The 25723-nt window shown below is 42.0% G+C and overlaps 8 protein-coding genes across 8 annotated transcripts; 3 read left to right on the top strand and 5 right to left on the bottom strand.

The window, feature by feature from the left end:
* Nucleotides 1-147: 147 nt before the first annotated feature.
* Nucleotides 148-2709, top strand: EAE98_004373 (uncharacterized protein; the record flags this gene model as incomplete). The annotated part of the gene is made up of 2 exons (XM_038951993.1): nucleotides 148-1422; nucleotides 1477-2709. The coding sequence occupies 2 exons, from the start codon at nucleotides 148-150 to the stop codon at nucleotides 2707-2709; spliced, it is 2508 nt and encodes an 835-aa protein (XP_038811529.1).
* A 376-nt stretch (nucleotides 2710-3085) lies between these two features.
* EAE98_004372 (uncharacterized protein) lies at nucleotides 3086-4186 on the bottom strand (the record flags this gene model as incomplete). Its single annotated transcript, XM_038951992.1, has 1 exon — nucleotides 3086-4186. One exon carries the CDS (start codon nucleotides 4184-4186, stop codon nucleotides 3086-3088), a length of 1101 nt encoding a protein of 366 aa, XP_038811528.1.
* A 1531-nt stretch (nucleotides 4187-5717) lies between these two features.
* On the top strand, nucleotides 5718-7531 carry EAE98_004371 (uncharacterized protein; the record flags this gene model as incomplete). The annotated part of the gene is made up of 2 exons (XM_038951991.1): nucleotides 5718-6008; nucleotides 6059-7531. The coding sequence occupies 2 exons, from the start codon at nucleotides 5718-5720 to the stop codon at nucleotides 7529-7531; spliced, it is 1764 nt and encodes a 587-aa protein (XP_038811527.1).
* A 301-nt stretch (nucleotides 7532-7832) lies between these two features.
* On the bottom strand, nucleotides 7833-8382 carry EAE98_004370 (uncharacterized protein; the record flags this gene model as incomplete). Its single annotated transcript, XM_038951990.1, has 2 exons — nucleotides 7833-8018; nucleotides 8239-8382. The coding sequence occupies 2 exons, from the start codon at nucleotides 8380-8382 to the stop codon at nucleotides 7833-7835; spliced, it is 330 nt and encodes a 109-aa protein (XP_038811526.1).
* A 698-nt stretch (nucleotides 8383-9080) lies between these two features.
* On the bottom strand, nucleotides 9081-10168 carry EAE98_004369 (uncharacterized protein; the record flags this gene model as incomplete). Its single annotated transcript, XM_038951989.1, has 2 exons — nucleotides 9081-9272; nucleotides 9332-10168. The coding sequence occupies 2 exons, from the start codon at nucleotides 10166-10168 to the stop codon at nucleotides 9081-9083; spliced, it is 1029 nt and encodes a 342-aa protein (XP_038811525.1).
* Nucleotides 10169-11818: 1650 nt separating this feature from the next.
* On the top strand, nucleotides 11819-13529 carry EAE98_004368 (uncharacterized protein; the record flags this gene model as incomplete). Its single annotated transcript, XM_038951988.1, has 2 exons — nucleotides 11819-12010; nucleotides 12057-13529. 2 exons carry the CDS (start codon nucleotides 11819-11821, stop codon nucleotides 13527-13529), a joined length of 1665 nt encoding a protein of 554 aa, XP_038811524.1.
* A 674-nt stretch (nucleotides 13530-14203) lies between these two features.
* EAE98_004367 (uncharacterized protein) lies at nucleotides 14204-14713 on the bottom strand (the record flags this gene model as incomplete). Its single annotated transcript, XM_038951987.1, has 3 exons — nucleotides 14204-14387; nucleotides 14439-14544; nucleotides 14668-14713. 3 exons carry the CDS (start codon nucleotides 14711-14713, stop codon nucleotides 14204-14206), a joined length of 336 nt encoding a protein of 111 aa, XP_038811523.1.
* A 4807-nt stretch (nucleotides 14714-19520) lies between these two features.
* EAE98_004366 (uncharacterized protein) lies at nucleotides 19521-23563 on the bottom strand. The gene is made up of 4 exons (XM_038951986.1): nucleotides 22397-23563; nucleotides 22268-22335; nucleotides 22003-22216; nucleotides 19521-21951 (listed from the first exon to the last, which is right to left on the bottom strand). Exons 1-4 carry the CDS (start codon nucleotides 22657-22659, stop codon nucleotides 20826-20828), a joined length of 1671 nt encoding a protein of 556 aa, XP_038811522.1. The 5' UTR covers nucleotides 22660-23563; the 3' UTR covers nucleotides 19521-20825.
* Between the last annotated feature and the right edge of the window lie 2160 nt (nucleotides 23564-25723).

The raw sequence follows: 25723 nt of genomic DNA, 5'->3' as shown, positions 1-25723 counted from the left end.
AATAAAAGTAAGGAGAATTCACAATGATTTCATCAATCACACATAAGAATTAACTTTGGAAACGATTAAAGTGAGGGGACAAATTATTGATCAAATCGTCAATATAAATTCTCGCTTACCCCACACCCATAAAGATGACACCTAAAGATGCACCCGACCTCAACCCAGCTTCCCCAAAGAAGAGCTACCCATGCCTCAACCCACCCAATGCCTCCACCCGGCCTCCCAAATGGCAGTCTCACACCTCTACCCACAACACCGTCTCCAGAATCAGCTCAATCATCCATTCGCAATGCCTCCTCCCTAGCCTCTATCCAAAACATCCTCTCAAACCTCCATACCCGCGATGCAGCGATCACTACTAGTCTCCAATCCCTCATCTCTTCTCAAGCCTCCCTCTCCCGCGATCTCGGCCGACTCGATCTCTTACGCGCGCATCTTGGCACAAATGTTATAAATACCAGGGCGATTTCAAATGGAATGCTAGATAATGCCGCCGGCACGGCCGAGAAATTGAGCTCGAAGGTAAAGGAATTGGATTTGGAGAAGAAACGAGTAGAGGAAACATTGGCCGTTGTAGAACAAGTCGCGGAATTGAAAGCATGTGTAAATGGTGTGGTGGGTAGTATGGGGGCCCCGCAAGATTGGGAAGCTGCAGCGGGATACATTGCGAGAGCATCAAAGATCCCGGCACATATTGTTGAGGGCAATTTTGCGGCAAGGACGGTTCCAAGTGTTGAAGTACCGGATGCGCCAGGTGTGACGATTGAGGAAGCAAAGAAAAGCTTGTGCGGATTGTTTTTGAGAGAGTTTGAGAAGGCGGCTGAGGAAGGAGATGGAGTGAGAGTTACGAGGTTCTTTAAATTGTTCCCATTGATTGGGAGGGAGGAGGTTGGGCTGGATGTTTATGGAAGATATGTCTGTCAAGGAGTAGCAGGAACGGCGAGAAAGAATTTAAAGGAGGGGACGAAAGGGGAGAGAGGTAAAGAGGGATTCTTCTACGCGCAGGCGTTGACGAGGTTGTTTGAACACATTGCGCAGATCGTGGAGGGACATGGAGGGTTGGTGGAAAGACACTATGGGGCCGGGAAGATGGTTAGAGTGATAGAGAGATTACAGGCTGAGGCAGACGTGCAAGGCGGGATTGTTTTGGACACATGGGGAGACGAGAAAAATGTCGATAGGAGATTGACAGATGTGAGAAGTTATCCGTTTTCTTTCTTGGTGCAAAGCTTTCTACCGAATCAAAGACCAACTGGAATTTCGAGGACGGGCTCACCTGCAGTTGGAGCGGCTGCTAATGGGAGAGCAAGTGAAGATGAGGGTGTGGATATGAAAGAAGTAGATGGTCTTTTGAATGAGATGGCTGTGATGTTAGGTCGTTGGTCATTATATACTCGATTCTTGAGCGGCAAGTGCAGGGTAAGTCCAACATCAATACCAGCCCTTCTGCAAGCCATTTCTAATACATCACAGGATCCAGAAGCTAGCTCAGATGATCCTCTAGTCATGCCAGAGTTAATAGACAAATCAGCTCTTAGTCGAAAAATTTCAAATCGTCTGAAGGATCCATTCAATGTTATGACTACATTTTTCTTTCGACGATCTGTTGAGAAAGCATTTCAATTGGATGAATCTCCTACAGGATTATCTCTCAATCTATCAAATTCTATAGATGGAACTGCTCCATACATAATCTCTGCTGTTGATGATGTTATGTATATCGTCAATGCAGTACTTAAACGATCCATTTCAACATCACAACGTGGTGTAATCGAATCCGTTATTCCAGCAATAAGCAGAGTTTTGGGAACCGATTTTGTAGGAATGGTTCAACGCAAAATGCGAGACGAATCTTACCCAAAACCACTCGTCCAAGGCGGATTTCCACCGGAAGATAGAATTATCGCCTTTATCGTCCTGATCAACAGTCTTGTTGTATCAAATGACTATATTTCCAGAATTGTGTCGAGTCATCTCCAATCTTCCGAAACAAACAGCGCATCTCAAGCTAAAGGTGCACCACCTGCTCCAGCTTTAAAAGACACGTTCCCCTATGGTCATGATGCCACTTTCGTTTCCAATTCTCTTACAAGTCTTAATGCGACATTTTCTTCAAAGACAAATGAGTTGGTCAGCGAAGGTCTTCAAGTAATGTTCAATAATGTCATTAAACCACGGCTTCGTCCTGTTTTAAGCGAAACTTTCCGCGACGTAGATTATTCCCTTACATCAGAAGATCTCGCTGAAATAGCCCGCCAAAACGATACTGATGATGATCCTCAAGAAATACTACAGGACATGGTATCTCGTCGTTTCGAACATCACTGGGATGCTCTCATGAAACCTATTCAGAGAATCATGTCCACGACACCATTCAATACCCTCCTAGAGCAAACCGCTCAATATCTAGCAAGAGTTCTAGAAAGAAGAGTTTGGAATTATAGCGGGAAAATGAATGCATTGGGAGCAACTAGGATGGAAAGAGATTATGGGGGGATTGTGGGAGTAATTGCGAGAGGAGGAAAGTATGGCTTGAGAGATGTTTTTGCAAGGGTACTGCAGGTTGCTATGGTTGTCAATATGGATGAGGAAGAATGGGAGGCGGTTAATGTTGAAGGTGATGGTTTGGGTGAAGAGGAAGTAGAGATGGTTTGGGTTTTGACGGTGGATGAGAGGACAAGGGCTAGGGGTATGGTTAGGGAGTGATATGATAAGGAGATGCCCTGTGATTGTGTCGAAAAGGATACATAATTGCCCTCGCATATGAGGAGTTTAGGCGTTGGAAACTCCGTGCATCATGAAAAAATATCGAGAGGAAGGGGAATTTTGGACGTCCCGATGGAAGCGAGATATTTGCTGGGAGTGAGTGGTATGGGATAAAAAAAATTAAATATAACATTGATACCAAATAAATAGCGATTCGTATTCTTGGCCTATTTTCAAATGCAAATGTGATATATCATCATACATTTTTGAATACATACAATAAACAGGAGATAAACAAGCTAGTCCATTCTACCACAAAAAACCAACTGCTATCCAACCTAACCCCCAATCCCCAAACCCCATAAAGTCAAATCCGTCACTTCGCCCCCGCTGCTTTCGCCGCAGCTGCCAATTTTGCCTTCTTCGCTTCTCTCTCCGCCTTCTTCGCATCCTCAGCCCTCTTCTTTCTCTTCATCCCCTCCTTCCACCTCGTATCATAATCCTGCCACATTTGCGTCGCCCCCGCCTTTTCCATTTCCACACGTCTCTTCGCCGCCAATGCCTTCCACTCATCGGTGCCCTCCTCCGGCTCAGGCGTCTTGTCCACTTCATCCGCCCAGCCCAATCTCTCAAGCACCTCGACTAATTCGCGTCGGTTCAACTTGAGTCCGAACGGCATTTGGATTTCTTCGAGAAAATCAATACTGATGCGTCCGCGATTTCCTTCGTAGTCGCGCACGAGACAAACGGTCTCGTCGCCGGTGAAGTGACCGTAGACGAGCACGATTTCGCCCGTGTCGAAAGGAGGTTGTTTTAAGGGAGTTTGGGGTGTCGATTTTACTGGTTCCTGGGGTTCGAGAACGCGAAAGAGAGGGAGTTGGACGGAATCGAGACGCAGCTGCGCTTCGCGTTGATAGAAGTCAGGGGCTTGGATTCCTTTTTTTAATTCGAGACGGTTGATTCGTTGAATTATTTCGGAGCGTTTTCCTTTGGTGGGAAGACCGCGTCGTCGGGCTTCCCATTGGAGATCTAGACGACTCATTCCTCTTGGATTGAATGGTAAGCGATGATTATCCCGAAATTGTTCATTGGCCCATATTTGAACGGGCAGCGAGCCATCGATTCCCCAGGGAAAGGGTAATTGTTGTAGATTTCTATATTTGACACGTCCTTGATCGAGTCCGAATCCTTCGAGTCGTGTTACTAAGGGTTGATGATTTTGAATATCATAAACCGGTTCGCCTAGATCGAGAAGAAATTCTCCCCAATGAGGAGCGAAATCTCCGACCCAGACTTTATCGGCAGCGAGTCCTCGAGCTTGACCATTTATTGTTATTTCTGGGTAGGGAAGTCCACGTTTATCGGTTGGGGGAACGAAGCGGTAGACGCAGAAGTCGAGGTTGCGCCATGGTCGCTCAAGATATTGTCGAGCTGCGGCTCGTTCGGCCCTTTCTTCGCTAGTCAAAATGCCGGCCATGGCTGCTAGAGGATCGAAGTATGTAAGTATATACTGGCTTTGAATATGGATATGGTTAGAGTTTCATGAGATCAGAATGAGAATCTCTGTGAAGTTTTCTGGATGTCAAGGTTCCAACAGGAAAAAATTAGAGATGGGAACTCGAGATGGGTTTTGGAGCTTGCTGTACAATGGATTAAAATATTTCGGCGTTCAAAGGGGATAAAGGACAGCTGTGGGTGAACAAGCGACAAGAACTTTCTCCTTTCATGTTATGGTTAACATGATTCTGAATGACGGATCCGGAAAGCGAACAAAGACTTCTTCGAATAGTGCTAAATTGAAGCGAACTTATCGTGTTGTTATTCAGGAGAGCTTGATTTTTTTGTCATTTGAATATCGCAAGGCTTGTGCTAGTATTGAAAAAACTAGGTGGGAGAATGTTTAAAGATGAAGATGAATCAATCACGAGGAAATTTGGAAATTGCTAAAGTAGCTCTTTTCATATTCTTAAATAGGTCATCCAATCGATCAAATAATAGAAGTTCGTTTAGAAAAAGACCACTGGATCAAGCCTGAAAACCACTTACATGGCTAGCTTTCCTTTCAGACCAAAGATAGCTTCTGAAATTGGCTACAGAAGCTCGTCACGATATTAGATAATGCGCACTTCTTCCAGGATTGAAGAGCTCTCTATCTTATAGTCTGCCCTTGCAAAGGGGTTACGCTCCAGTACCGCATTGTTTTCAAGCCCAACTTACTTCCATAGATTCTATTACGCCATCCTAGACTAATCTTCTCATCTGTATTTCCATTATCATCTAGTATGCCCTCATGGGACTGAAATTAGAACAGGTGATCGTCCCTGGTTGACGTCGAGCAGAAATACCACTATATTTCCGTTCTCACATTCGCCATCTCTGTGTTCATTGATGTCTTATGAAAATATGTATAATCCTGCAAAAACTACCAACGATACAGACGCTCGCCATGTCTCGTGTGGTGCTCATGGTGATAGATTAAATACTATTGTATTGTTACAAATACAGAAGAGAATAAAACAAATATCGAGCAAGAAGGCTTAAATAGGGGATGCAGATTTGTAGGAAATGGAGCATGACATCTACAAAGTGCGAATATAGCGGATGGTTCATATACATAACTGGTGAAAAATAGAACCAATGTTCTCTCAAACAACTGATCGTCGAAAAGCTCCAAGGGGTTTTTACGACATTTCAGTTGAAAATCTTGATTGTTCGATTTGATATCAATATTGAAAAGAGCATGTATTTCAAGTGGTGTATTGTACCTAGTAGTTATTCATATGGAGAGTATAAAATGTTCGCTTTTCTTACCAAAAACACACCTTGTACGCAACGTGTGACCGACCGCGCGTTCTTAAATGCACACCCAATAAAATACTAGAAGCAGTCACGTTTCCCATACTGTTTTTGATCCCTGTACAATATCCCTGCAAATTTATTCTCTATCAGACAGAAAAAAGTTGATGAGAAAACGGAATATACTTGAATAAACTATACAATCACCCACAATGCCTCCCTTACGATCAAAAAAGTCTGCCAATGGTAGCGCAAAACCAAAAAAAGATGCGCGAACAATTCTTCAAGAAAATGAGGAGAGTGCCAGTGACAATGAGAGTGTTGACATGATGGATAAGGATTCCGATGAAGAAGAGTTAGACAGACTTGTTTTGGGAGATGGTGCAGGATTCACGGCTCAATTGGGTCAAGATATGGATTTCGAATCGGCAGATGAAGAAGAAGAAAAAGATCAAGAAGAAGAACAAGAGGATATTGGAATTGAGGGAGTTGACGATGCAGATGTATAACTCCGCCGCTTAAATATAGATAATCATCACTAACTTTTTTATAGCTATTTTTTCTAGACTCCGGACCATCCACAGTGCCTCAAGATGCATTAATACCACGTCCACAACCTGAAGACGAAGAAGGAGGAGATGCGCTAGCTTGGGAAGATAGCGACGATGATCGATTGAATGTATCTCTGGCTGGAAATTCTCGATTACGAAAACTTAGAGTCAATGAAGGAGAAGATGTAGTTAGTGGAAGAGAGTACACACGGCGACTACGAATGCAATTTGAGCGTCTCAATCCTGTTCCAGAGTGGGCGCAATCTTCTAGGCCGACAAAACGACGTCGCAGGTCATCTGCAGCCTCCGACTCTTCATTGTCTTCGAATGATATGGACGTTGATGATTCCGACCTTTCTACATTACCTCTCGCAAGACTTCTTCAAGATGCCGGAGCTCTCACAAAAGAAGCACCCGCAACCTCAAAAAGATCGAAACTCAGACCAGAAGTTCTCGATATTCAAAGAACGAGGGATATACCCAAAACTCAACCATCAGCCGTCACTTCTCTTTCCTTCCATCCAGAATACCCAGTCATACTTTCTTCAGGTCCAGCATCAACTCTATATCTACACCAATATGCGCCTACAGCTCATCCACATCCACATCCACAACTGACTAGCGTTCACGTTAGGAAGACACCTATTGCTACATCCGCATTCCTTCACCCTTCCGGAGATAAAATCATTTTCGCTGGTCGACGCCGTTTTTTCCACATCTGGGATCTTCCTTCTGGAGAGATCAACAAGGTTACGCGAATTTATGGTCATAAGGATGATCAAAAGACTATGGAAAGATTCAAGCTCAGTCCTTGTGGCCGATATATGGGACTGATTGGTTCATCGAAGAAGGGAGGTGGTCTCATAAATATTCTTGATGCAAATACAACACAATGGATAGCATCAGCAAGAATTGAAGGCAAAAATGGAGTTGCTGATTTCGCCTGGTGGAAAACTGGAGAAGGATTGACTGTTGTAGGAAAGGGTGGAGAAGTAGGAGAATGGAGTATGGAAACTGGATCTTTTGTCGCTCGTTGGAATGATGATGGTTCCATTGGTGCTACTGTCCTCACACTCGGTGGACCAAATGGACCCAAACAACTTGGTGGAGATCGTTGGGTAGTGATTGGATCTCAAAGTGGTGTGGTAAATATTTACGATCGCAAGAATTTCATCTCAGGAAACGATATAAACATACCCGAGAGACCTGAGCCAAATAGACGACTTTTGCAATTAACTACACCTACAAGTCATTTGCAAATTAGTCCTGATGGACAATTGTTGGTTTTTAGTAGTAGGTGGAAGAAAGATGCTTTGAGATTGGTACATCTACCTAGTTGTACAGTATATAAGAACTGGCCAACATCGAATACACCATTAGGAAGAATTTCGTCCGTGGCATTTGGTAGTGGAAGTGATGTTTTGGCGGTTGGTAATGAAGCTGGAAAGATCAGGTTGTGGGAAATTAGAAGTTAGTGGTATAGATGTAATGAATGATTATAGTGTCGGATTTGACATATTAAAAAACCCCCCGTTGTCTTTGGTTGAGAGTGAAGAATTCGCAAAACTATGTAAGTCGAGCTTGATCCAGTTTTTTCCAACGTTGAGGTCAGTCATTATCCTACCTTTTCAAGATCTGGAATTTACAAAAGTAAGTTCTTCGAACATCCACAAATCTTTCAATTGCCCTCTGTTATCCATTTCATGCAATTTGTCCCTACTCTTCCCAACAATTTCTCCTCTCCTCTCATCTTCATCCCATACCTCCATCCCCCCTCTATCCCCTCTTAAAAAGCAATCCCCTAACCGGCCCCCCTTTCTTCGCCTCACTCAATGGATAAAACTTATGTTTCTTGATCGTATACGCAAGAAGCTCATCCCTAGTTGAGAAAAGGCGCACGGGAACACCAGTCTGAAAGGATTCCAACAGTTGACAGATATTGACGTGGACTTTGGAGAGCGCCTAGAAGGGATAGATATGTGTATTAGTAACGGGAAATGCGAGAGGCAAGATAGATGACGAGGATGCGTGGATGAAAAATGAAGAAGTAAGATATATAGTAGATAATAATCATCATAAAAGAACCACGAGTCTCCAATCTCCAGTCTCCAGACCACAAATTCCCAATCCCAACCCATCTCTCCTCTTCCCAAACCACGAGATCAACACTCCTCAGACCCACCTTTCTACAAGCATTAATACTCCCCAAATTCCACGCTTGAGGAATTCTCACATCCGCGCACAATTGCTGCCAATTTCGTAGATCGCTCACGTTTCCGAAATATCTATCAAAGTCGCCGGCGATATTGGGGCGACAGGGTGGCATTTTGGGGTTTCCGGGGAGGTTCGGGGGGGGGGGGGAGCTGGTATGATGCGAGCACACGCGGTGGGTAGGGGAGAGAGGTTGTTTTGGTGTGGGGAGGGATGAGGATTGATGAGTTAAAGTGGATGTTGATTGTTGGATATTTATGTTAGGGTGGTGAGAAATTCAAAGCATAGAATGTGGGATGAATAGGATGGTTGGGAATTTTTGGTTGTATCTTTGTGCATGATTGTATCTTTGATAGGAGTGCAAACGATCGCCGGGAGTTAGAGTATGTAATGATGCAGCAATGCAGAATGAGAAAAGAGTGGAAGGGTGCAGGTAGAAAGTTTTACGAAGAGAAGGAAATGATAGAGAGCATTCAGAACAAGGGAGAAAGAGAAAAAGAAAAGAGATGTCAAAGTAGAAAAGGTAAAAACAAACGAGAACATCAGAAGAATGTGCAAAAATGCTTGTATATGCGTTGTATATGCAGCTATCCACACTCCAGGCTATTACTGTCCCGTGCAAAGGCAATCTGATGAACGCGATACAAATCCCTTGCCAATACGCTATAATCATCCTGACCATCCATACTATCCCAAATCCTGATATCCCAACCATAAAGTCAAATTCCCAAATATGTCATCCGTTTGCTCATAAAATCATCCTTGCGTAACATGTCAGAAAATGACGCCTCGAGAACCTCATTAAATCTGTTCCTAGCGTCCGAAAATGTGCGCCAATAGAACTCTAGCGGGACCGCCTTCCTTAGCTTTGCTCTTTGGGTAAATTTTGCCAGTGTTCAGTGTATATGTAGCAAGTTTACGTTCGCTCGGGTATCTCTTAACTGGTTTACCTTCAGCTTTGGCGTCGAGGAAATCGAAGATGTTAACCCAGACTTTTCCTAGAGCCTATAGAAATATAGATATTAGCATCATAACGAGACCATGGGGGAATGTGTATTATTTACCTTGCGACACTTAGTAATACTTGTAGGTATCTCTTCCAAGCCAACATCGACACAAAGTCTTTGCCAATTTGCAAGCTCTGTTTCATTTCCAAAGTAATCTTCCCACAAGCCGACTACAGTCTTCTTCTTGGTCTTTGCAATCTTTGCCTTGACAGAAGCATCCTTGATTACTTCTTTCTTTGGTGGCTCTGGTTCGGCATGTTCCTCGGAACCTTGATCCTCTTTGAGTCTCTTGATCAACTCACTTGCCGCAGCATAATCGTCAAGATCACCCCATTCAAATCCATGACCTATCATGAAATCTTTCATGTCTTTCCATCCCGCGTCTTTGAACCATTTGTAGTTGGATATTTCACCCCGGGTTTGCTCTTCCTCCTCAGCTAGTCGAGCCTTGCGTCTCTTCTTCCTCTCCTTCTCCCTTCTGTTCTTTGCAGCTTTCAGGTTGATCTTCTCTGACTCCAAATTGTTTAGATCTTTGTCGGAAACTTCAAGGTTCTGGAGGGAATCGGTGACATTGCTGACCACGATATCTGCGGAAACCGATTTCTTGCTTGAAGAACGGTTTCGACTTCTACCCTGCTTCTTTTTATGCGTAGAGATATCCTTGTCTACCTCTTGCTCCAGCTGATCAGCTTTATCTTGCGCAAGATTGACATTTTGAAGTCCTATAATTACATCGTGGAGATGGTTTGGGTCCGGAAGATGAGCTGAGGTCGATAGACTATCATTAGACTCAGTTTCGGGTGGTGTGTAAACGGGAGCTCCATCGTCGTTGCTGGAGTCGTCAGAAATACTTCGAGGTGGGTTCGGAATGGAGTTCTTCGATTTTTTGGCCATTGTGACAGATTCTTAGCAAGATTTGGACGAATGTAAAGGTTGTAATCACGAATGATGTATAGTGGGTGATAGCACTGTGGTGGGGTGGGAGGGGTGCAGGTAAGCAAGTTAATATAAGTATCTGGTAGTGCACCGTAGCAATGTTGAATATCGAAACCTTGATATACTCATTCACATATCATACTTGGATAGCACAATTGATGATGATTTATATATGGTGAATGATGCACCATATGAATGAAGTGAAGTGGCTTTGCAGTGAACAATCAATCAATCAATCAATTGGAGGCTATGGTGTGGTTGGTTTGATACACAGGGTTTATGGGAGAGGGGAGTGGGTATTGGTATGGGATATGGGCTCGATGGGGTCACTTTCGGGGTCCGCTGAAATGGTACTAGTCCCCACGTATGACTCAGCCTTGCGCTACTGCAACACTGCGATACTCAATGCGTTCAACTTCTGGAATTTCTTCAGTTCCTTCAATCAATACCTTCACCAGCTTCTCTTCTGACCCCGGTGCGACCATAGGCAGATTTTTGTAACTTTTCGTCTTCACCAGTCGTTCTTCTGCTCTTGCCACATGATGAGGTAGCCTTCCAGGTGAACATGGTGCACACAAGGCTTTCGATGTTGGATACAATGGACCCTCGTACCATCAAGAGGGCTTCTCGATGACCATATCAGCCTATCTGAAATATATGCGTGTTCCTGAGATACTGGACTATACAACGTGCCTCCGATAGCATCGAGAAAGGGTTTCAGTGTTGGATACAGTGAACTCGGTTTCGCCAAGAAAGGCTTCTCGACAACCTTATTAACAGTGAAGCCCGCTTGAAATATATCTGCTCCAACCCTCTTGTTCAAATATGTTGAAATCCTGCCTGCTGCAAGGTTTCAGTGGCAAGGACAGCATGATTTCGATATTGTTTTGCTGTTGGCTGGCAATGTAACCTGCAAGGTTCCGAGTTGCTTAGCTAGAGATAGCAATGCTTCTTGCAAAGCATCGCTCTCTTGATTCTATCTTCGCATTGATCTGTTGGACTATTGCGAGTGGGACAGTGAATCAAATCGTCTTTGTGAGAGTACCGTGATATTATATTTCAAATCAAAATAATTCGTCGGATCCGGCTTATATTCATTAATTTATCATACAATGATTACAGTAGGTTACTGGCAGCTGAGAAACGTAAGCCATAATTTTCTGTCCGGGTATATTCGGATCCGAAGGTTGGACAATGATGTCAAGGACAACATATGTTTGAGATGTTGTGTAAATAGCTGCCCGATGAGATTTTCATTGACTTTTTTTGCATGTCCAGTAATTTGCAACGGTTTTCAGATAATTTCTTTCTCGTCGGATTCTTGATTTGCTCCCAAATACATTCATTCTACTTCGAGACTCACTTTCTTTTTATCATTCATTTCATTCCAGCGACACCAAGAGTAGAGCAGAATGCATCGAAACAGAGTTTTGATAAAATACTGAAAGTAAGAAGGACATTTGCGCGAATCGCTCCTACCTATTATTCCCACCACCAAACCCCATCATCTTCAGGCATTCTTTTAAGTTTATCAAAGATATTGCGGCCGACTGAGCACACCATTATTTCGATTGTAGATACATAGAAAGTCTCGTTCAATCGATACAGATGTTGGAAGCTCAAGAGCGAGGACACACGCGAGTGGCTGGATCCGAGGAAACACTATATGGTTCAAATACATCACATACGTACTCTGTAGAAAGAGTTCCTACTGGAAGCACTCATAAGAGTCATGTTAGCAGCCACAAGTTTGAAGATCCATCAAATCTCTCAGACATAGCTCTTGTTAATTATCCAAAAGCATGTATTCTGACTCCTGGTTTGCTCCAAGACTAACTGGATATAGACGGATGTTAAATTAAACGATGTTCCCGCACAAACTAAACCCAGTGATGCACTGGCACCAGAAACCGATTTATATGCAGGCATTGTTGGTTGGGATGGCCAGGACGACCCAAATAACCCTCAAAACTTTCCTCCAAGCCGAAAATGGCTTCTTCTCGGACTAATATCAAGCATCACTGTTGTCAGTCCTCTAGCATCTTCTATGGTCGCTCCTGGTGTGCCTTACATCGAAGAGACATTCAACAATCATAATGAAACACTAAGCACATTTACTGTTACGGTCTTTCTTTTAGGCATTGTCTTCGGACCTCTTTTCTTATCACCATTATCAGAGATTTATGGAAGACGACCTGTACTATGTGCATCCAATATCGTCTTTTGTCTGTTTCAAATTGGCTGCGCTCTTGCTCCTAACCTCACCGCACTCATAATATTTCGTTTCTTTGCGGGTATTGGTGGTTCCGGTTGTTTGGCGCTCGGTGGTGGTGTGATAGCTGACCTTTTTCGACGCGAGCAACGTGGAGCGGCTTCAGCAGCGTACACCATTGGTCCTTTGTTTGGACCAGTAGTAGGACCCATCTGCGGTGGCTTCATAGCAGAAAGAGTTGGCTGGCATTGGATTTTCTGGGCTATATTCTGTGCTGGCACAGTAACAACAATTGGCATTGAAATATTCAATCGCGAAACTTATCCTCCTGTTTTAATCCGAAGAAAAACACAAAAGCTTCGGCTAGAGCTTAATCGTCCAGATTTATTGTCTTGCTATGATTTAGGAGGCGATCCTAGTACCAGAACAGTTCTTCTCAACGGCCTTCTTCGACCACTCAAGATGTTATTCATGTCACCAATCGTTTTCATACTTTCGATATACATCTGTTTTGCATACAGCTTACTGTACCTACTGTTCACTACAATCACACCAGTATTCCAAGAGCAATATGGATGGAGTGTAGGACTCTGTGGTCTTGCTTATATTGGTATCGGCATTGGATTCTTCTCGGGTCTAGCTCTCGTGACGAAAATCTCCGACAAGACAGTGATACGTATGACCGCGGCAAATAACGGTATTTTCGAGCCGGAAATGCGTTTACCGGCCTGTCTCTTCTTTTCATTATTCATTCCCATCACATTTTTCTGGTATGGATGGTCGGCCGAAAAACACGCCCATTGGATCATACCAGTTATCGGATTGATTCCCTTCGGATTCGGCATGATGGGGGTTTTCATTCCTATCCAGACATATATTATTGATAGCTTCCCTCTTTTTGCAGCTAGTGCGACAGCAGCTATGACGGCTAGTAGGAGTCTTTTCGGCGCTCTATTGCCGTTAGCTGCGCCAAGCATTTATGCAAAATTGGGACTGGGATGGGGAAACACCATGTTGGGGTTCATAGCTGTAGCGATGATTCCCGCAACAGGTTTGATCTATAAGTATGGAGGACAGATTAGAAAGAGATATCCACTTGATCTATGAGGAATGGGAGTTTCTAGTTCGGTTATGGCATTAGAGGATATCGTTGAAAAGATAGATTAAGGAGTTGGGAGTCGGGCAGGGATGGCATTTGTACTTTTGTGTGTATCAATTATGATTTTGATAACGAACAGATAGATGATATTCAATGAGCTATTCTTTTCACTTTGACATCCCGTGGGTGATATTTTTGAATTCTTTACTGTGCAGTGTGTTCAAGGCGTGTATTATTTTGCTACAGATTCTCCGAGCGGAGAATATCACCTGTGGGACTTGGTATGATCTCATTAAAGGTCAAAAAGGAGCAGTTCATAGATCACGATATACAGGATGATGTCATCTCATGTTGAGAAGAAGTTCTTCATAGCAAGAAATGCTGAATTCCATTTCAATGAATAATGTTACGCTTTAAACGAACATGAGTCCCCCACTACCACGGCACCCTCAAAATTCAATCAGGGCAAGTGTTCCAGAACCTAGACTTGGTATTTGTCTGTGTCTGTGTTCTCCGAAACCATTCCATATTCCTCCTTCGCATCCAAATATCTCAACCTCGGCGTCCAACCCATCAATCCGTAGCTGCGCTCATATCTCCAAACTAAATCTCCCACGCACCCGTGCCCAGAAGGAGATTCAGCAGAACAGGAAAAGTCGTAGCACAACCTGAGAGAATATTCCTATTTTTTCTCTGCATCCGTGTTCCCGTTGCCGTTCTTGATGCTACCCATCGGTGGCGAAGAATTGTAAGAACCAGAGCTTGCGCAATGTTTTCTCTGACAATCCACATACTTGCTGAAGGTTTCGATTTGGACAGCTCCATCAAATCGCTTGATGACCTTTTTAGCTGTGGTCCTCTCACACCTGTGTGTATTTTAGCGTGGTGAGACTTGATCTTTAACAAGTGGTACTTACATGATGATGGTTTGTTTTCTTGATTTGATTTGATGAGAAGGGCGAGTTGTTGAGTAATGATGTTGTGGATACTTGGGTGGTATATGTGATGTGAATTTTACGGATGCTGTTGATGAGGAATTAGAATTGATGAGGACAGGTCTGTATAGTTGCTTCTTGTATACTAAAGCTTCTCTTTGAACTTAACAATCGTGGTTTCATGAAGCCGTAAGCGAAGTAAAATACTTACAGCGTGCATACGCCTCCAAAATCTTTGAAGTTATTGATTTCCTCATTTATTGGTTAGATTTCAGAGCTCTCATGGTGGATAGAAGACTACTCCCAATAAGTGAGAACTTCTGCCCAATCTGTATCCTTTCCTTTCCCCATCCCAACAGATAAATCCCTGTTGATTTCAACCACTCCACCAAATAATCTGAAACATCAAATTGATGGTTGTATGCCTCTTCTCTTTGTCTAAATCTAAGACACAGCTCTGAGGCGCAAAGAATAAGGCAGCCATGCTCAAACACCGTCTTATCCCTTTGTGCACAGACGAACATGTACACAATTCTAAGACCTCAACAACATTTTTTCCATCCTCTCAAGCTGAGGGAGTAATTTTTCTAGCTCACGATTCTCTTAATGTTGCATTTATATCATCCCATTTTATTTGCGGAGCAATATCAACTTCACGCGAAATGTATTGCTCCTGTAACGTAAAAGCGCAAGCTATCAATTCTTCCTCAAAGACTTCTGACTTTGGTTCCTCAAATATAGTTCATGTTGAGTGTGACGCGGAAACAGACCAGAATTTCACGCACTCCAGGCTAAAGAATTAGCGCGCGGAACTTAAAGAAGGCTCGGGATAGAAATGTTGGCATTTGTAGATATGAACATGACTGTTGTCTCAATACTGATGGAATTAAAAGATTATGATGAAGTAATCTCAGAACTCTGGACCCATTCAACATTAGAATATGGTCTGCATGGGGAATGAGAGTATATGACCTACCAGATCCGAATGCAGAATTTGGGAAGATATCAGCTCACATTGGCCCAGCTTTAGTTGCGTGGTCAGGTAGATTTTACTTTTACTCTTTTTCGTTAATATCTTCAGCGAGGTACAATACTATCAGAACTATATCATTGATGTGTTAGTCCTATATTCGTTGAGTTCGATCATCTGAAGCGGAATGGGCGAATCAAGCAACACTGCTCCTCCTACATCACACCAAGATTTTAGATCAGAACTTCCAATATTATCAGTGTAGGCAATAGTATTTCCCGTAATCCGTATACAGGCTAGATAATAGTACATATCGATTTTTCTTCGAAATATATACATACATAATATGGAATTCGATACCACTAAAGATATTCAATATTATTCTAATATTGAATACCACTAATAAAATACAGGAATACAGGAATAAGGATATCTAATTGGTATAGAATAAACCGAAATATATGAATTTGAGGTTATCCCTAGATTTTAATAATATTCAAATCATATATTTAATTGAATTATTATTAATTGATTGATAATAAATTATTAATATTAAATATTTTGATCTTTTTGAATATAAATATTAACAAATTCGATTATTTTGAGAAATCTAGAGATAATTGAGTAATATTTTTTTATTATCTAGGCTTTATTAGGATTAGTTTTTATTTTTAGGTTTTTATATTTCAGTTTTCCTGTATGTCTTTGTAGATATCAGTTTTGAGTGATATTTACAGCAGTGAGTTTTCAACTATCTAATACACACTAACTACCGTATTAAAAGCTTTATACGCGCCACCGTTTTACTATAGTATACTATTGCCTACACTGAATATTATATCATATATCCAAAGCGAATAAACTTATATGAACTCGTCGACAGTAAATTTGTCGCTATATAACGTCTAGTTCTGACGGCATGGATTCGGTTTGTGCTCTAGGGAGCCTCTCGGTGGAGCCCTTAAATAAGCCTCAGCAAAAGTTTGCAAGGCGAGAAACTAAACAGGCAAGGAAGGAGTAAGTGAATGAGTGACTGATGATCTTGAATCAATAAATCACGTTAATACCTCTTCCGGATCTCACATTCACTACTAGATTCTCCGGATTTGATTTCATCCTGTAAGTCCACTTTGCTTTTTTGTTTTCAAGTTGTATAAACAATCCTCTCTTCCTAGTCTGTCACAACTTAACCAGATTACAAAGTCCCAAAGCCTAAGATCAATGGCTCATTGTAGGAAAGCTATCATGATTATTATAATTAGCCCAGAATAGTGTAGTGCTAGAGACGGAAATACTTCCTGACATTTCGACTCTTGAGTTGTTGGCGGAGCGGGAGCTCGTTTGAAAGTTCGGAGATAATAATACAAAGTCGAATGACAACAACAATTACTAGCTGTTATTATCTCAGAAAACCCATCTTCCCAACCTTCGGAAACGACAAAAATAATAAGTCTCTACCAGTATAGTTACTAATTTATCTATCCATTGTTCTACAAATACAAAATACCTAACCTAATGCAACTCATATCGAGAATCTATCAACAAAGTCAAAGATCCCGCCTTGCCCATTGTAACAGTATTCTTCGGAAATCTTGGCTCTATGAAATCTTGTTCGAGCAAGCGTTTATATAACCATTGAACGGAGCTTGTAATTACATGATAACATCATGCGTACACTGGAGACGGAAGCAGTTGAGGGAATGTAATTAGTGAGTGAATAAATCATCTACTTGGAAACCTTTTCTGCTATATAAAGACTATCCACCCACTACCTGCGAATAAGATAATCAGCACAGCTACCGGAACACACAAGTACAAAGTAACTGATAAAATTATTCTTTGTAGCAGAGGCAAAAGGCTGGATGCTGCATATTAAGTGAAGTGTGAGCTACAATCTCACCCAAAAATACTTCAAGCGGTATGAATACAAGCGATTCTATGGATTAAACAACAACAGCATAAGCAGCTTGATACAAACAGACAGCCTCCTCTTCTCTTTTCCCCCCTTGACCCTCACTCCTAAGAATGCCGGAATCGATTTCTCACACTATCAACATCACATTACTACGTCTCGAGTCTAGTTTGTGTTCAAAACATACTCGTTTCAAGTATTACATCTCCTGGTACTCGAAGATATGAGCATTAACTGCATGCAAACCCATAACATGACACATGCAACTTTCCTAACCTGGAATATTTATATCAAAATCTAAAAGAAACGGGGTTTTGAATTTTGGGCTTCAACTTTTCTGCCTCAAGTTTGGTATAATAATCACAAAAATTAACCGTCTCGTTAAAGACATTGAAGATGATGATGGTATTTACTGGGTGCAAGAAGTGAGAGAGAAGAAAATAAGGCATCTTATAAAGCAGAAAAACGAGGAGAATACTGGCAAAGAAGAGTGACGAGTGAATAAATACGCAGACTTTGACTTTTCATAGCATGATTCCCATACCACCTGAATCTCGCCCCCACCCCAGACTCCCCTCCACTCCCCTCTTTCTATTTCCCGACTTCGAGATGTGTGATTATCTCATCTAGTAGTATATATACACTAGACCTGCCACAATTAAGCAGTAAAGAAATGCAACCCGTGAAGAGGTATGCGAGCTGAGGAGACTTCGAGCATACATCAAAACCCAAATCATAGATGGTGCGACTTTTACAATCAAGAACTCTCGCAATTATATACTACAAGTAGAGTAATCCAGATGCAACAACTTCAGTAAGTTACAATATAGAATGGGAGTAAATAAAATCAACGACAATTTTGAATATTGGAGTAGTGACAGTAAATACTCAGGTACCGTCAACTTCTCTCTCTCTCTCTTTTTACTTCGCATCCCCTTCCACAATCTTGGCTTCTTGATTCTTCAACTAGAAAACAATCGATGCTAGCTATAAGAGATATAGCATATGCATCTGCTGTTGCAGTCGGCCTATAATACCTTTCGATATTTTTATTAATGTGTTGTATATTCCAAAGACGTGAAGAGATACATGTTTATATATCCCTCCTCCCCTCATAAACTCTGCTCCGGTCTCAAAAGTAGAGGTTACACCAGAGATCGATGAAGAGGGAATCATGAACTTGTATGAGATACACCAACTCCTAATCAAGAGTCAAGACACCTCAAAAACGAAAAAGTGAATCATCACCATACTTTCTTACTTTCATCCTCCAGTAATTCCTCCAAACTTGACTTCCGATTCGGATATAAAAGCCTCCCTCCAATCTCTCAAAGGGGTTCGACAGATCTACGCTAGAATATGACAAGGGTGGAAAGGTTTCTGACCACGTCGCCATATTAAGAGAGTGAAGATATGGTTATCTCATTGGCATTCGATTGATAACAATCTTCAGATATCAAGACCAAAGTCTCGAGGCAAGACTAAATAAACGTGGCGGGAAAGATTGGAAGTGACGATTGATCGACGCCAGCAAAATTCGAAATATCAAATCACCAACCAAAAGGAATGAAGAAAAAGGAATGAAGAAACAACAATAATAAAATCCAAACGACAAATACGCGCGACGCACTCCCGCCACGCTGCAGAATATATCCAACGAATGAAAACCCAACACAACTCAAATTGAAAATTTCTCAAAGACAGAGGTCTTACAGGACCCATCTCTGACCAAACTTTGGGGCATTGTACCGCATCAACATCAAAAACTCGGTAGCTTTTATACCCACCATGAGATAAAAATAAAACATACACTCTCATCAAATCTACGAGTACGATGAAAGGAGGGGATGGCCCAACGACACAAGTGAATACACCTAGATACCTACACATAGGAAGATAGACACTAGGAATCGAAAATGAAGGACCAGACGTAGGTAGATGAATTTATCTCTGTGAGTGAGTAAATATATATATACATAGATATATATAAGTATACACAAGAAAGAAAGAAAGATGAATGATCAAGGACACCTAAGTAAAAGCAAAGATATTACCTATTTAGCGTACCGTACCTACCGTCAATGAATACCAAAGACAAGTGATCCAAATACAAATATCTAGCCACTGAATGGCATCAACCTTTTATATATCATAAGCACTCAATCAAAAACCCCATGATATAAATTTTTAACTTGTTTTTTTTTCATTTCACATCTTAAGTATCATCTCTCAACACGGTTTCTTTTTTCAAGAATACTCGTGAGGTATAAGTAAAGCAGTAAGTAAGTAGAAAGTAGCAGTCTCATCAGCGTGTGACAAAACTCTACACCCATTTAGGGTTGCAAATACGGCTCTCCACCTCGTTTTCCTTCTCCCTATTCCTAGTACTCCAAACACTCATACAGTTAAACAAATAAAGGTAAGTCTCTTTCACCCCAACAAAAGTAGCAGAAAGCCCAGCTACTACATCATCTTCCAACCCATCAACTGTATTACGAGAAAAAGGTATCAGTTTTTTTCATCCCCTGATCATCCATTTTTTTCACACCCTATATTCTGACAGCCCCTAACGTCAATCATTATCTCTTAACAATCCATCTGTATTTCTTTTTAAAAGCAACGAGAAAAAGCAAACAAGCTTAACTTTGCGGATGCACATGTAACTGTCAAACGTATCATTAAAAAGGAGTAAAGCTCAAGATCCAGACGCAAACGATTTGTTGATTGATGGGAAATATTAAAGGAGTTTTAGTGAATATCGGTCTATGGTGAAAATAGTCGAAGGAATTGAAAGCAAATCGAATGTTTCGAATCCATAGAAGTGAGGTGCATGTGCATGTGTGTGTTGTATGTACGATTTGGAAAAAATTCCAGAGTTAGAAAACTTTGAGTTGATGTAGAGAGTATTGAAACATTCTTTAGTCGATGGCAAGACTAGAAGTTTGCTTCTTTGCAAAAAAGAAATTTGATAACGTCATCGTGTTTCGGCCATTTATGGGCCGTTCTCATGGTGATAAAAAAAAAGGGTCGTGAAAAGAATGTTGTGGTCCGGGATTCCTGATCCAAGAAAGGTTTGTTTTTCGCTGAATCGACTCGATGATCGATATTAAAAAAGGACTCGCTGATAACTCAAAAAGTATGTCGAATGCATCGTTTAGGGTAGAACCTAGACAATGAGAGGGTGTGTGTGACAAGCAAGACACAGGAACTCTTTAGATGCACGCCAATACGCCAGAGCAAATTTGTTTGATATAGAAAAACTTTCCGTAAAACCTTTCGAAGATGAAAAACGGACGACTGAAGGAAGACTCAACCGAGAAATTAGAAAATCGGTGAGTAATTGTAGAAAAAGAAAACAGGTCAGGGTATCTAGACGACCTGTTGTAATGAGTGTCGGATTCTGTTCCGAACTTGTAAATACCAAAAAAACTCCGAGTGAAAGAATGCAATGCCATGCTAAACGCCAAATCAGATGCAAAGGTATTATTTAGTATGAGACTTGTCTTCGTGGGGTACCTCGGTCGTAAAATATAGGAGAGCTCATCATAGGGGAACTCGTCATTTCTGTCGTTAACACACTGCCACTCGATTTTGATCGACTGGGTGCAGTAGGGCTATCATCAATTTGTCCGTGTTGGCCAATGGCATAAGTGTGTGCTCTGCTGAGCTTGGTTCTATTTTGTCGAAGTCTTCCCATTTCCCGCTCACATGTGTAAGCATGTTCCTTAGCATCCATTTCAACGTAATTCTGGGGAAAGCAACGGCCTTGATGTTCTGTAAAGAAAGCACTGTAACCACCATCCAGGATATACACTTCAGGGTAAGAAAGCTTTGGGTATTGTTCGACGTTAGTAGTACGATCTTGTTGTCGTACGTGACGAGCCATTATGGGTGCTCGATGTGCGGAGTATTCGCAATGAAAGATTAGGAGGGTTTTGCCAGGGATATTTTCTTCAAACAATTGACTGGTCAATAATTCTTTGTCATTATAGTTGACAGCACCATCGATATGTCCACCTTCGTATTCATATTCGAATCTGCAGTCAACAATCATTCGTTGGTCATATTCATCATCGTATTTTCCATCAAGAATTTCCAATAAAGTCTCCTTGGCAATTCTGGGAATGCTATCAGGTTGACCTTCTTGGAAAAAGTGTGGTAAGATTGGTTGGTGTATTTCATCAACATCCATGACGGTCTCCAAGTTGCTCGACGCATTTCCCTTTTCTTTGACAATATCTTGTGGACTTTCAAACATGCTGAGGGATCGTCGAAATTGTTTCCTAGGCCGAACCAACGGATTGGAAGTTCTGCGGGAGTGGCTACCAATTGGTGATCCATTGACGACTCTGCTTGACACACTTGAGAATGGTCTGCTCAATCGAGGTGGTGGTGCCATGATTCCAGCCGAAGGACGTTCAGGACGTTCTCGTGGTGGTGATTCCATGAAACATTCGCCCAGAGACATTGATGTAGAGGTAGACAACTTGCTGCTTCCAGCACCGAAGCGGAAGGGAGGCAATTGACTTTCGGCGTTTTGTCGAGGAAGGGAATTCGTCGAGAAACCCTTGGAACGTGAGAGGGATGGTCGTAATAATCCATTTTTGCGTCTCCTGTAGCTTGCATTAGTACGATAATCTTTGGAATGTGTAATTTGCACTTACTCAGCACCAAAAGGTTTTGGGGCGTCCAATTGACTAGAACGAATTGGAGATGACCCCATAGCTGTATCTTCCACTGGTGTACCTGCTGGTGTAGGTGAAGCCATCTCAATTTGCGCAGAGAAATATGGTTGCTTATGTGGAAGAGGGGAAATATCCATTCTTTCGTTCAATGGACCTGGTGAGGAGGAAGGTAAAGGAGGAGTAGTAGCACAATCTATATCTTGTTAACATCTCCAGTCATATCTTCCTGCAGATCAACTCTTACCCCTACCATCCAATGTCCCAAAAAGATTCGATGTGAAGAGAGATCGACGAGGAGTTGGTAATTGGGGACTGTAAATGATTGATGTTAGTAAAGCATACACGCGATGAAGATGGTTTGAATTTAATGTACCTCATATCAATGTGAAAATTTTGAGATAGATCTGCCGCCAAGCTTGCTGTAGGTGAAGAACCACGAACAGGTTTGACCAAGAAGTAATCCGCTTTGGCAGAATGCTTCATGCTCAAATCCCGAAAGTCGAAAGCACCTGGACCGAAAGAATTTGCAGTGACGTTTGACATATGTGCGTGTGGGTGAGAGGCATACATGTCATTTCTAGCCCAAGCTGGCATAAATGAAGAAGGCTGCATTGCAGCTATGGGTGAAGACTCCATAGTGAACGGGATGTGAGCTCAAGAGGTGAATTGGCTACTCTAAATTATACCTATAATTTAGAGTATCAATTGAATTGATTCAACTGAAGTCCACTGCAGGGAAGATCCGCTGACGCGATTATAAATTGTAGTATAGATGTAAAGTGTTCCGAGATCAGATTGACGGCAAACAATCAAATGGGGAAGATATTCCCAAATGTCGTTGCTATACAAACTGCGAACAATGGTAGAATGCTGCTGGTTCACGAGGAGCTGTAGAGATTGAAAGGTTGTCCGATGGGAATTACTGGAATGCTTGGTGCATCGAAACCTATCGGGTTGATTGTATTGCCTTTTGGTATGTACTTTTCGGTCGATGATTGAATTTGGTGGCTTAAACCGGATTATTACTCGAGGATCGGGTCGTGATTCAGGTCGAGAGATCAATTCGTCGGAAGAAAAGGTCGAATGGTAGGTTCGAAGGATGGTCGGCCCTGGTCGATGATATATCTCACATATAAAAGAAAGGCTGGTGTGGGGGAAGTTGACCTTTTCTAATTTTCTTGCTCCCTTGGTATGTTTAATACCACGACGGAATTATCGCAAGGGATCTTTGGTTTGGTGGCGTCCAGTTGAAGAAGACGAACCCAAGGGGAGCAAAGGGAAGGGAAGGGAAGGGAAGGGTCGACGGTCGAAAGTTAAAAGGGTTAGTAGTCGTGATAGTAAGAGAAAAAGAGGAATTGAGAAGTGCGAATTGGTTGAAGATAAATAAATTCGAATTAACTAAGGGTTTATCCAAGCAAACAAGAAAAATCGGGATTTAGTGGTATCAATTGGTGTCGCCAGTGGAGTTCATTTTCTCATTACAATTATATTCCTTGGATGGTCCTGTCGCTCTGGTGTTGTCAGGGAGATTAAAAAAAAATGAATGAATATATTTCGTTTCCGAGGTAGCTGCTAGGTAGCTAGTTAGACGAGACGAGGTGAGGGGATACCAAGAAAGGTACGTACAATGTCTAAATGCCTGGGTCTGTTTGATACTTTGCTGTCTCTCATCCCCTCTCACTATATTTTCTTCTCTTATTATAGATTATAGACAAACTATAACCACAATCATACTAGACCTGCTACTTTTTACCCTCTCTTGATTGGCTTCTCTTCTCTTCTCTTCATTACCGATACGTGCTATACGTGCTCTGCCTGCGATGCTGGCCCTGCTAACTTTACTATCCTAATCCTAACCTTAACCCTCTAATTATTTCCCATATCGTGATCCTCACATGAAGCGTGGGTGGTAGTGAAGTGCTAGGGAAGTGGGTAAAAAGGTTCAAGGTAGAGTACCTAGTAGGAGCTTTGGTGGGTTCAAGAGTATCCAGGTCAAACCGCTCTCTAACGAATCGCACGATAGAATGGACCTCTTTCCTGCTATGGACATGCCCCACGGAAGCCAAAAATCTACAGGATTACGAATCTGGTTAATGCCAACCTGGATGTAGCTTTGTCTCCTGGCTGCGGGGATCTGCTCGTGAACTGGGCAGTAAAGGGTTGGAACTCGTACGAAGTACATGATGGAAGGGAAGCGGAATATTTAATTGTTACTTCTTAGAGCTAGGCCAGCCATCAACCACAGCAACCAACTAAAACATCCATGGCTACTCACCTAGTCAGCTTCTAGCCTTGCTGATGGGTCTACGCCAACTTACTTGGTACCTTGCTTTTGATGGGGATCCATGAATCCATCGGTTCTACGAATCCTTACCTAGTTCGCAGAAAGAAACAAAGCGAACAGCACCAGAGGACAATGAGTTAGGACTCCAGAGGTGGATGGCTCGATGGGTGGGCTGTTGTCGTGCGGCGAAGGAGCGGAGAGTATCAAACATGATGGATTGGCTCATCAAATACACTCCGTCCGTACGGTTGCTGAGTGAGAAATAGACATCAACATGGTGCATGGGTTGGTTATGCTCTGCAGGTGACCTTGAGTGATATGCAGCTGGGTATTTCATATGGATCAAGTGTACAAAGAAGGTTATGAATCAGATATGTAACATTTAGATTGATGATGTCGTTAGAAGTGCATCGAGATGGTTTTGATAGAAGTATAATTGATGAGATGATATAGATCATATTCAACACCGGTAAGTATATTGGCTTCGGAAAGCAATCAAGGGATTACCATGGTGGATGTGAGATGAAGAAGCAAAAATGATGGTATATGAAAAGATGTATCATATCTGCAAGTGTTATAAGTCACAGATGCTGGGTTCTGATGCCAATTCTCGTTCTTATCGCTGGTTGATATCACTGATTCTGCCCATTCGTTATCCTGAATTATGAACATGACATTCTGATATTGATGGGGAAGAGGATACTATCTCGATAGACACAGGTTTTGTTATCCCATCGACCTAGGTATATCCATTGACCTAGGTATATCCATTGATCTAGGTATATTCATTGAGACACTTCCATCAATATCGATATCAAGATTCAAAATCAGATCAAAGGCATTCATTCATTCATTCATTCATTCATTCACTCATTCATATCTTGAATATCATCTGAACAATGAATTGATCAGTCAAATATGCAAGCAAAACAACTATTGCCCGATCAAGTAAATTCTAGATGCAAACCTTGGAAACCTTAGTGTAGCAAAATGCACAGGGCATGCACAAGGTTTATGAAATTTAAGCTTTTGCGTCTTAAGTTTCATGCATTGATTCCCTAGTACCGACCTAGCAGGTGTATCTCGTAGCTTTCCATTGCATCACGTTATCTATCCTAGCTGCTTTCTATCTTTGGTATCCATTGGTCAACCTGAATATCTTCCCGCTTTGGTGTTTATACATCGTGCTCAGATTCTCGCTTTACACAATTTCATTCGTTCAATCATTCTTTTGTTCTTTCGTACATATCCAGAGTGACTTTATACATCACAATAGTGGGCGCGAAAACAAAGCGTGAAAGTAAATATTTACCAAAACGCGTCTCCCCTCAATTACAAACAACTCTCAAATCATTTAGCCTTATCATCAGAGGGTCACCTGCATGTGGTCTTTGGTTCCCGATATCTCGAAAGAGC

Source organism: Botrytis deweyae, assembly GCF_014898535.1.
Source record: "Botrytis deweyae strain B1 chromosome Unknown BDEW_008, whole genome shotgun sequence".
Lineage (NCBI taxonomy): Eukaryota > Fungi > Ascomycota > Leotiomycetes > Helotiales > Sclerotiniaceae > Botrytis > Botrytis deweyae.
This window is presented reverse-complemented; position numbering and strand designations above follow the sequence as displayed.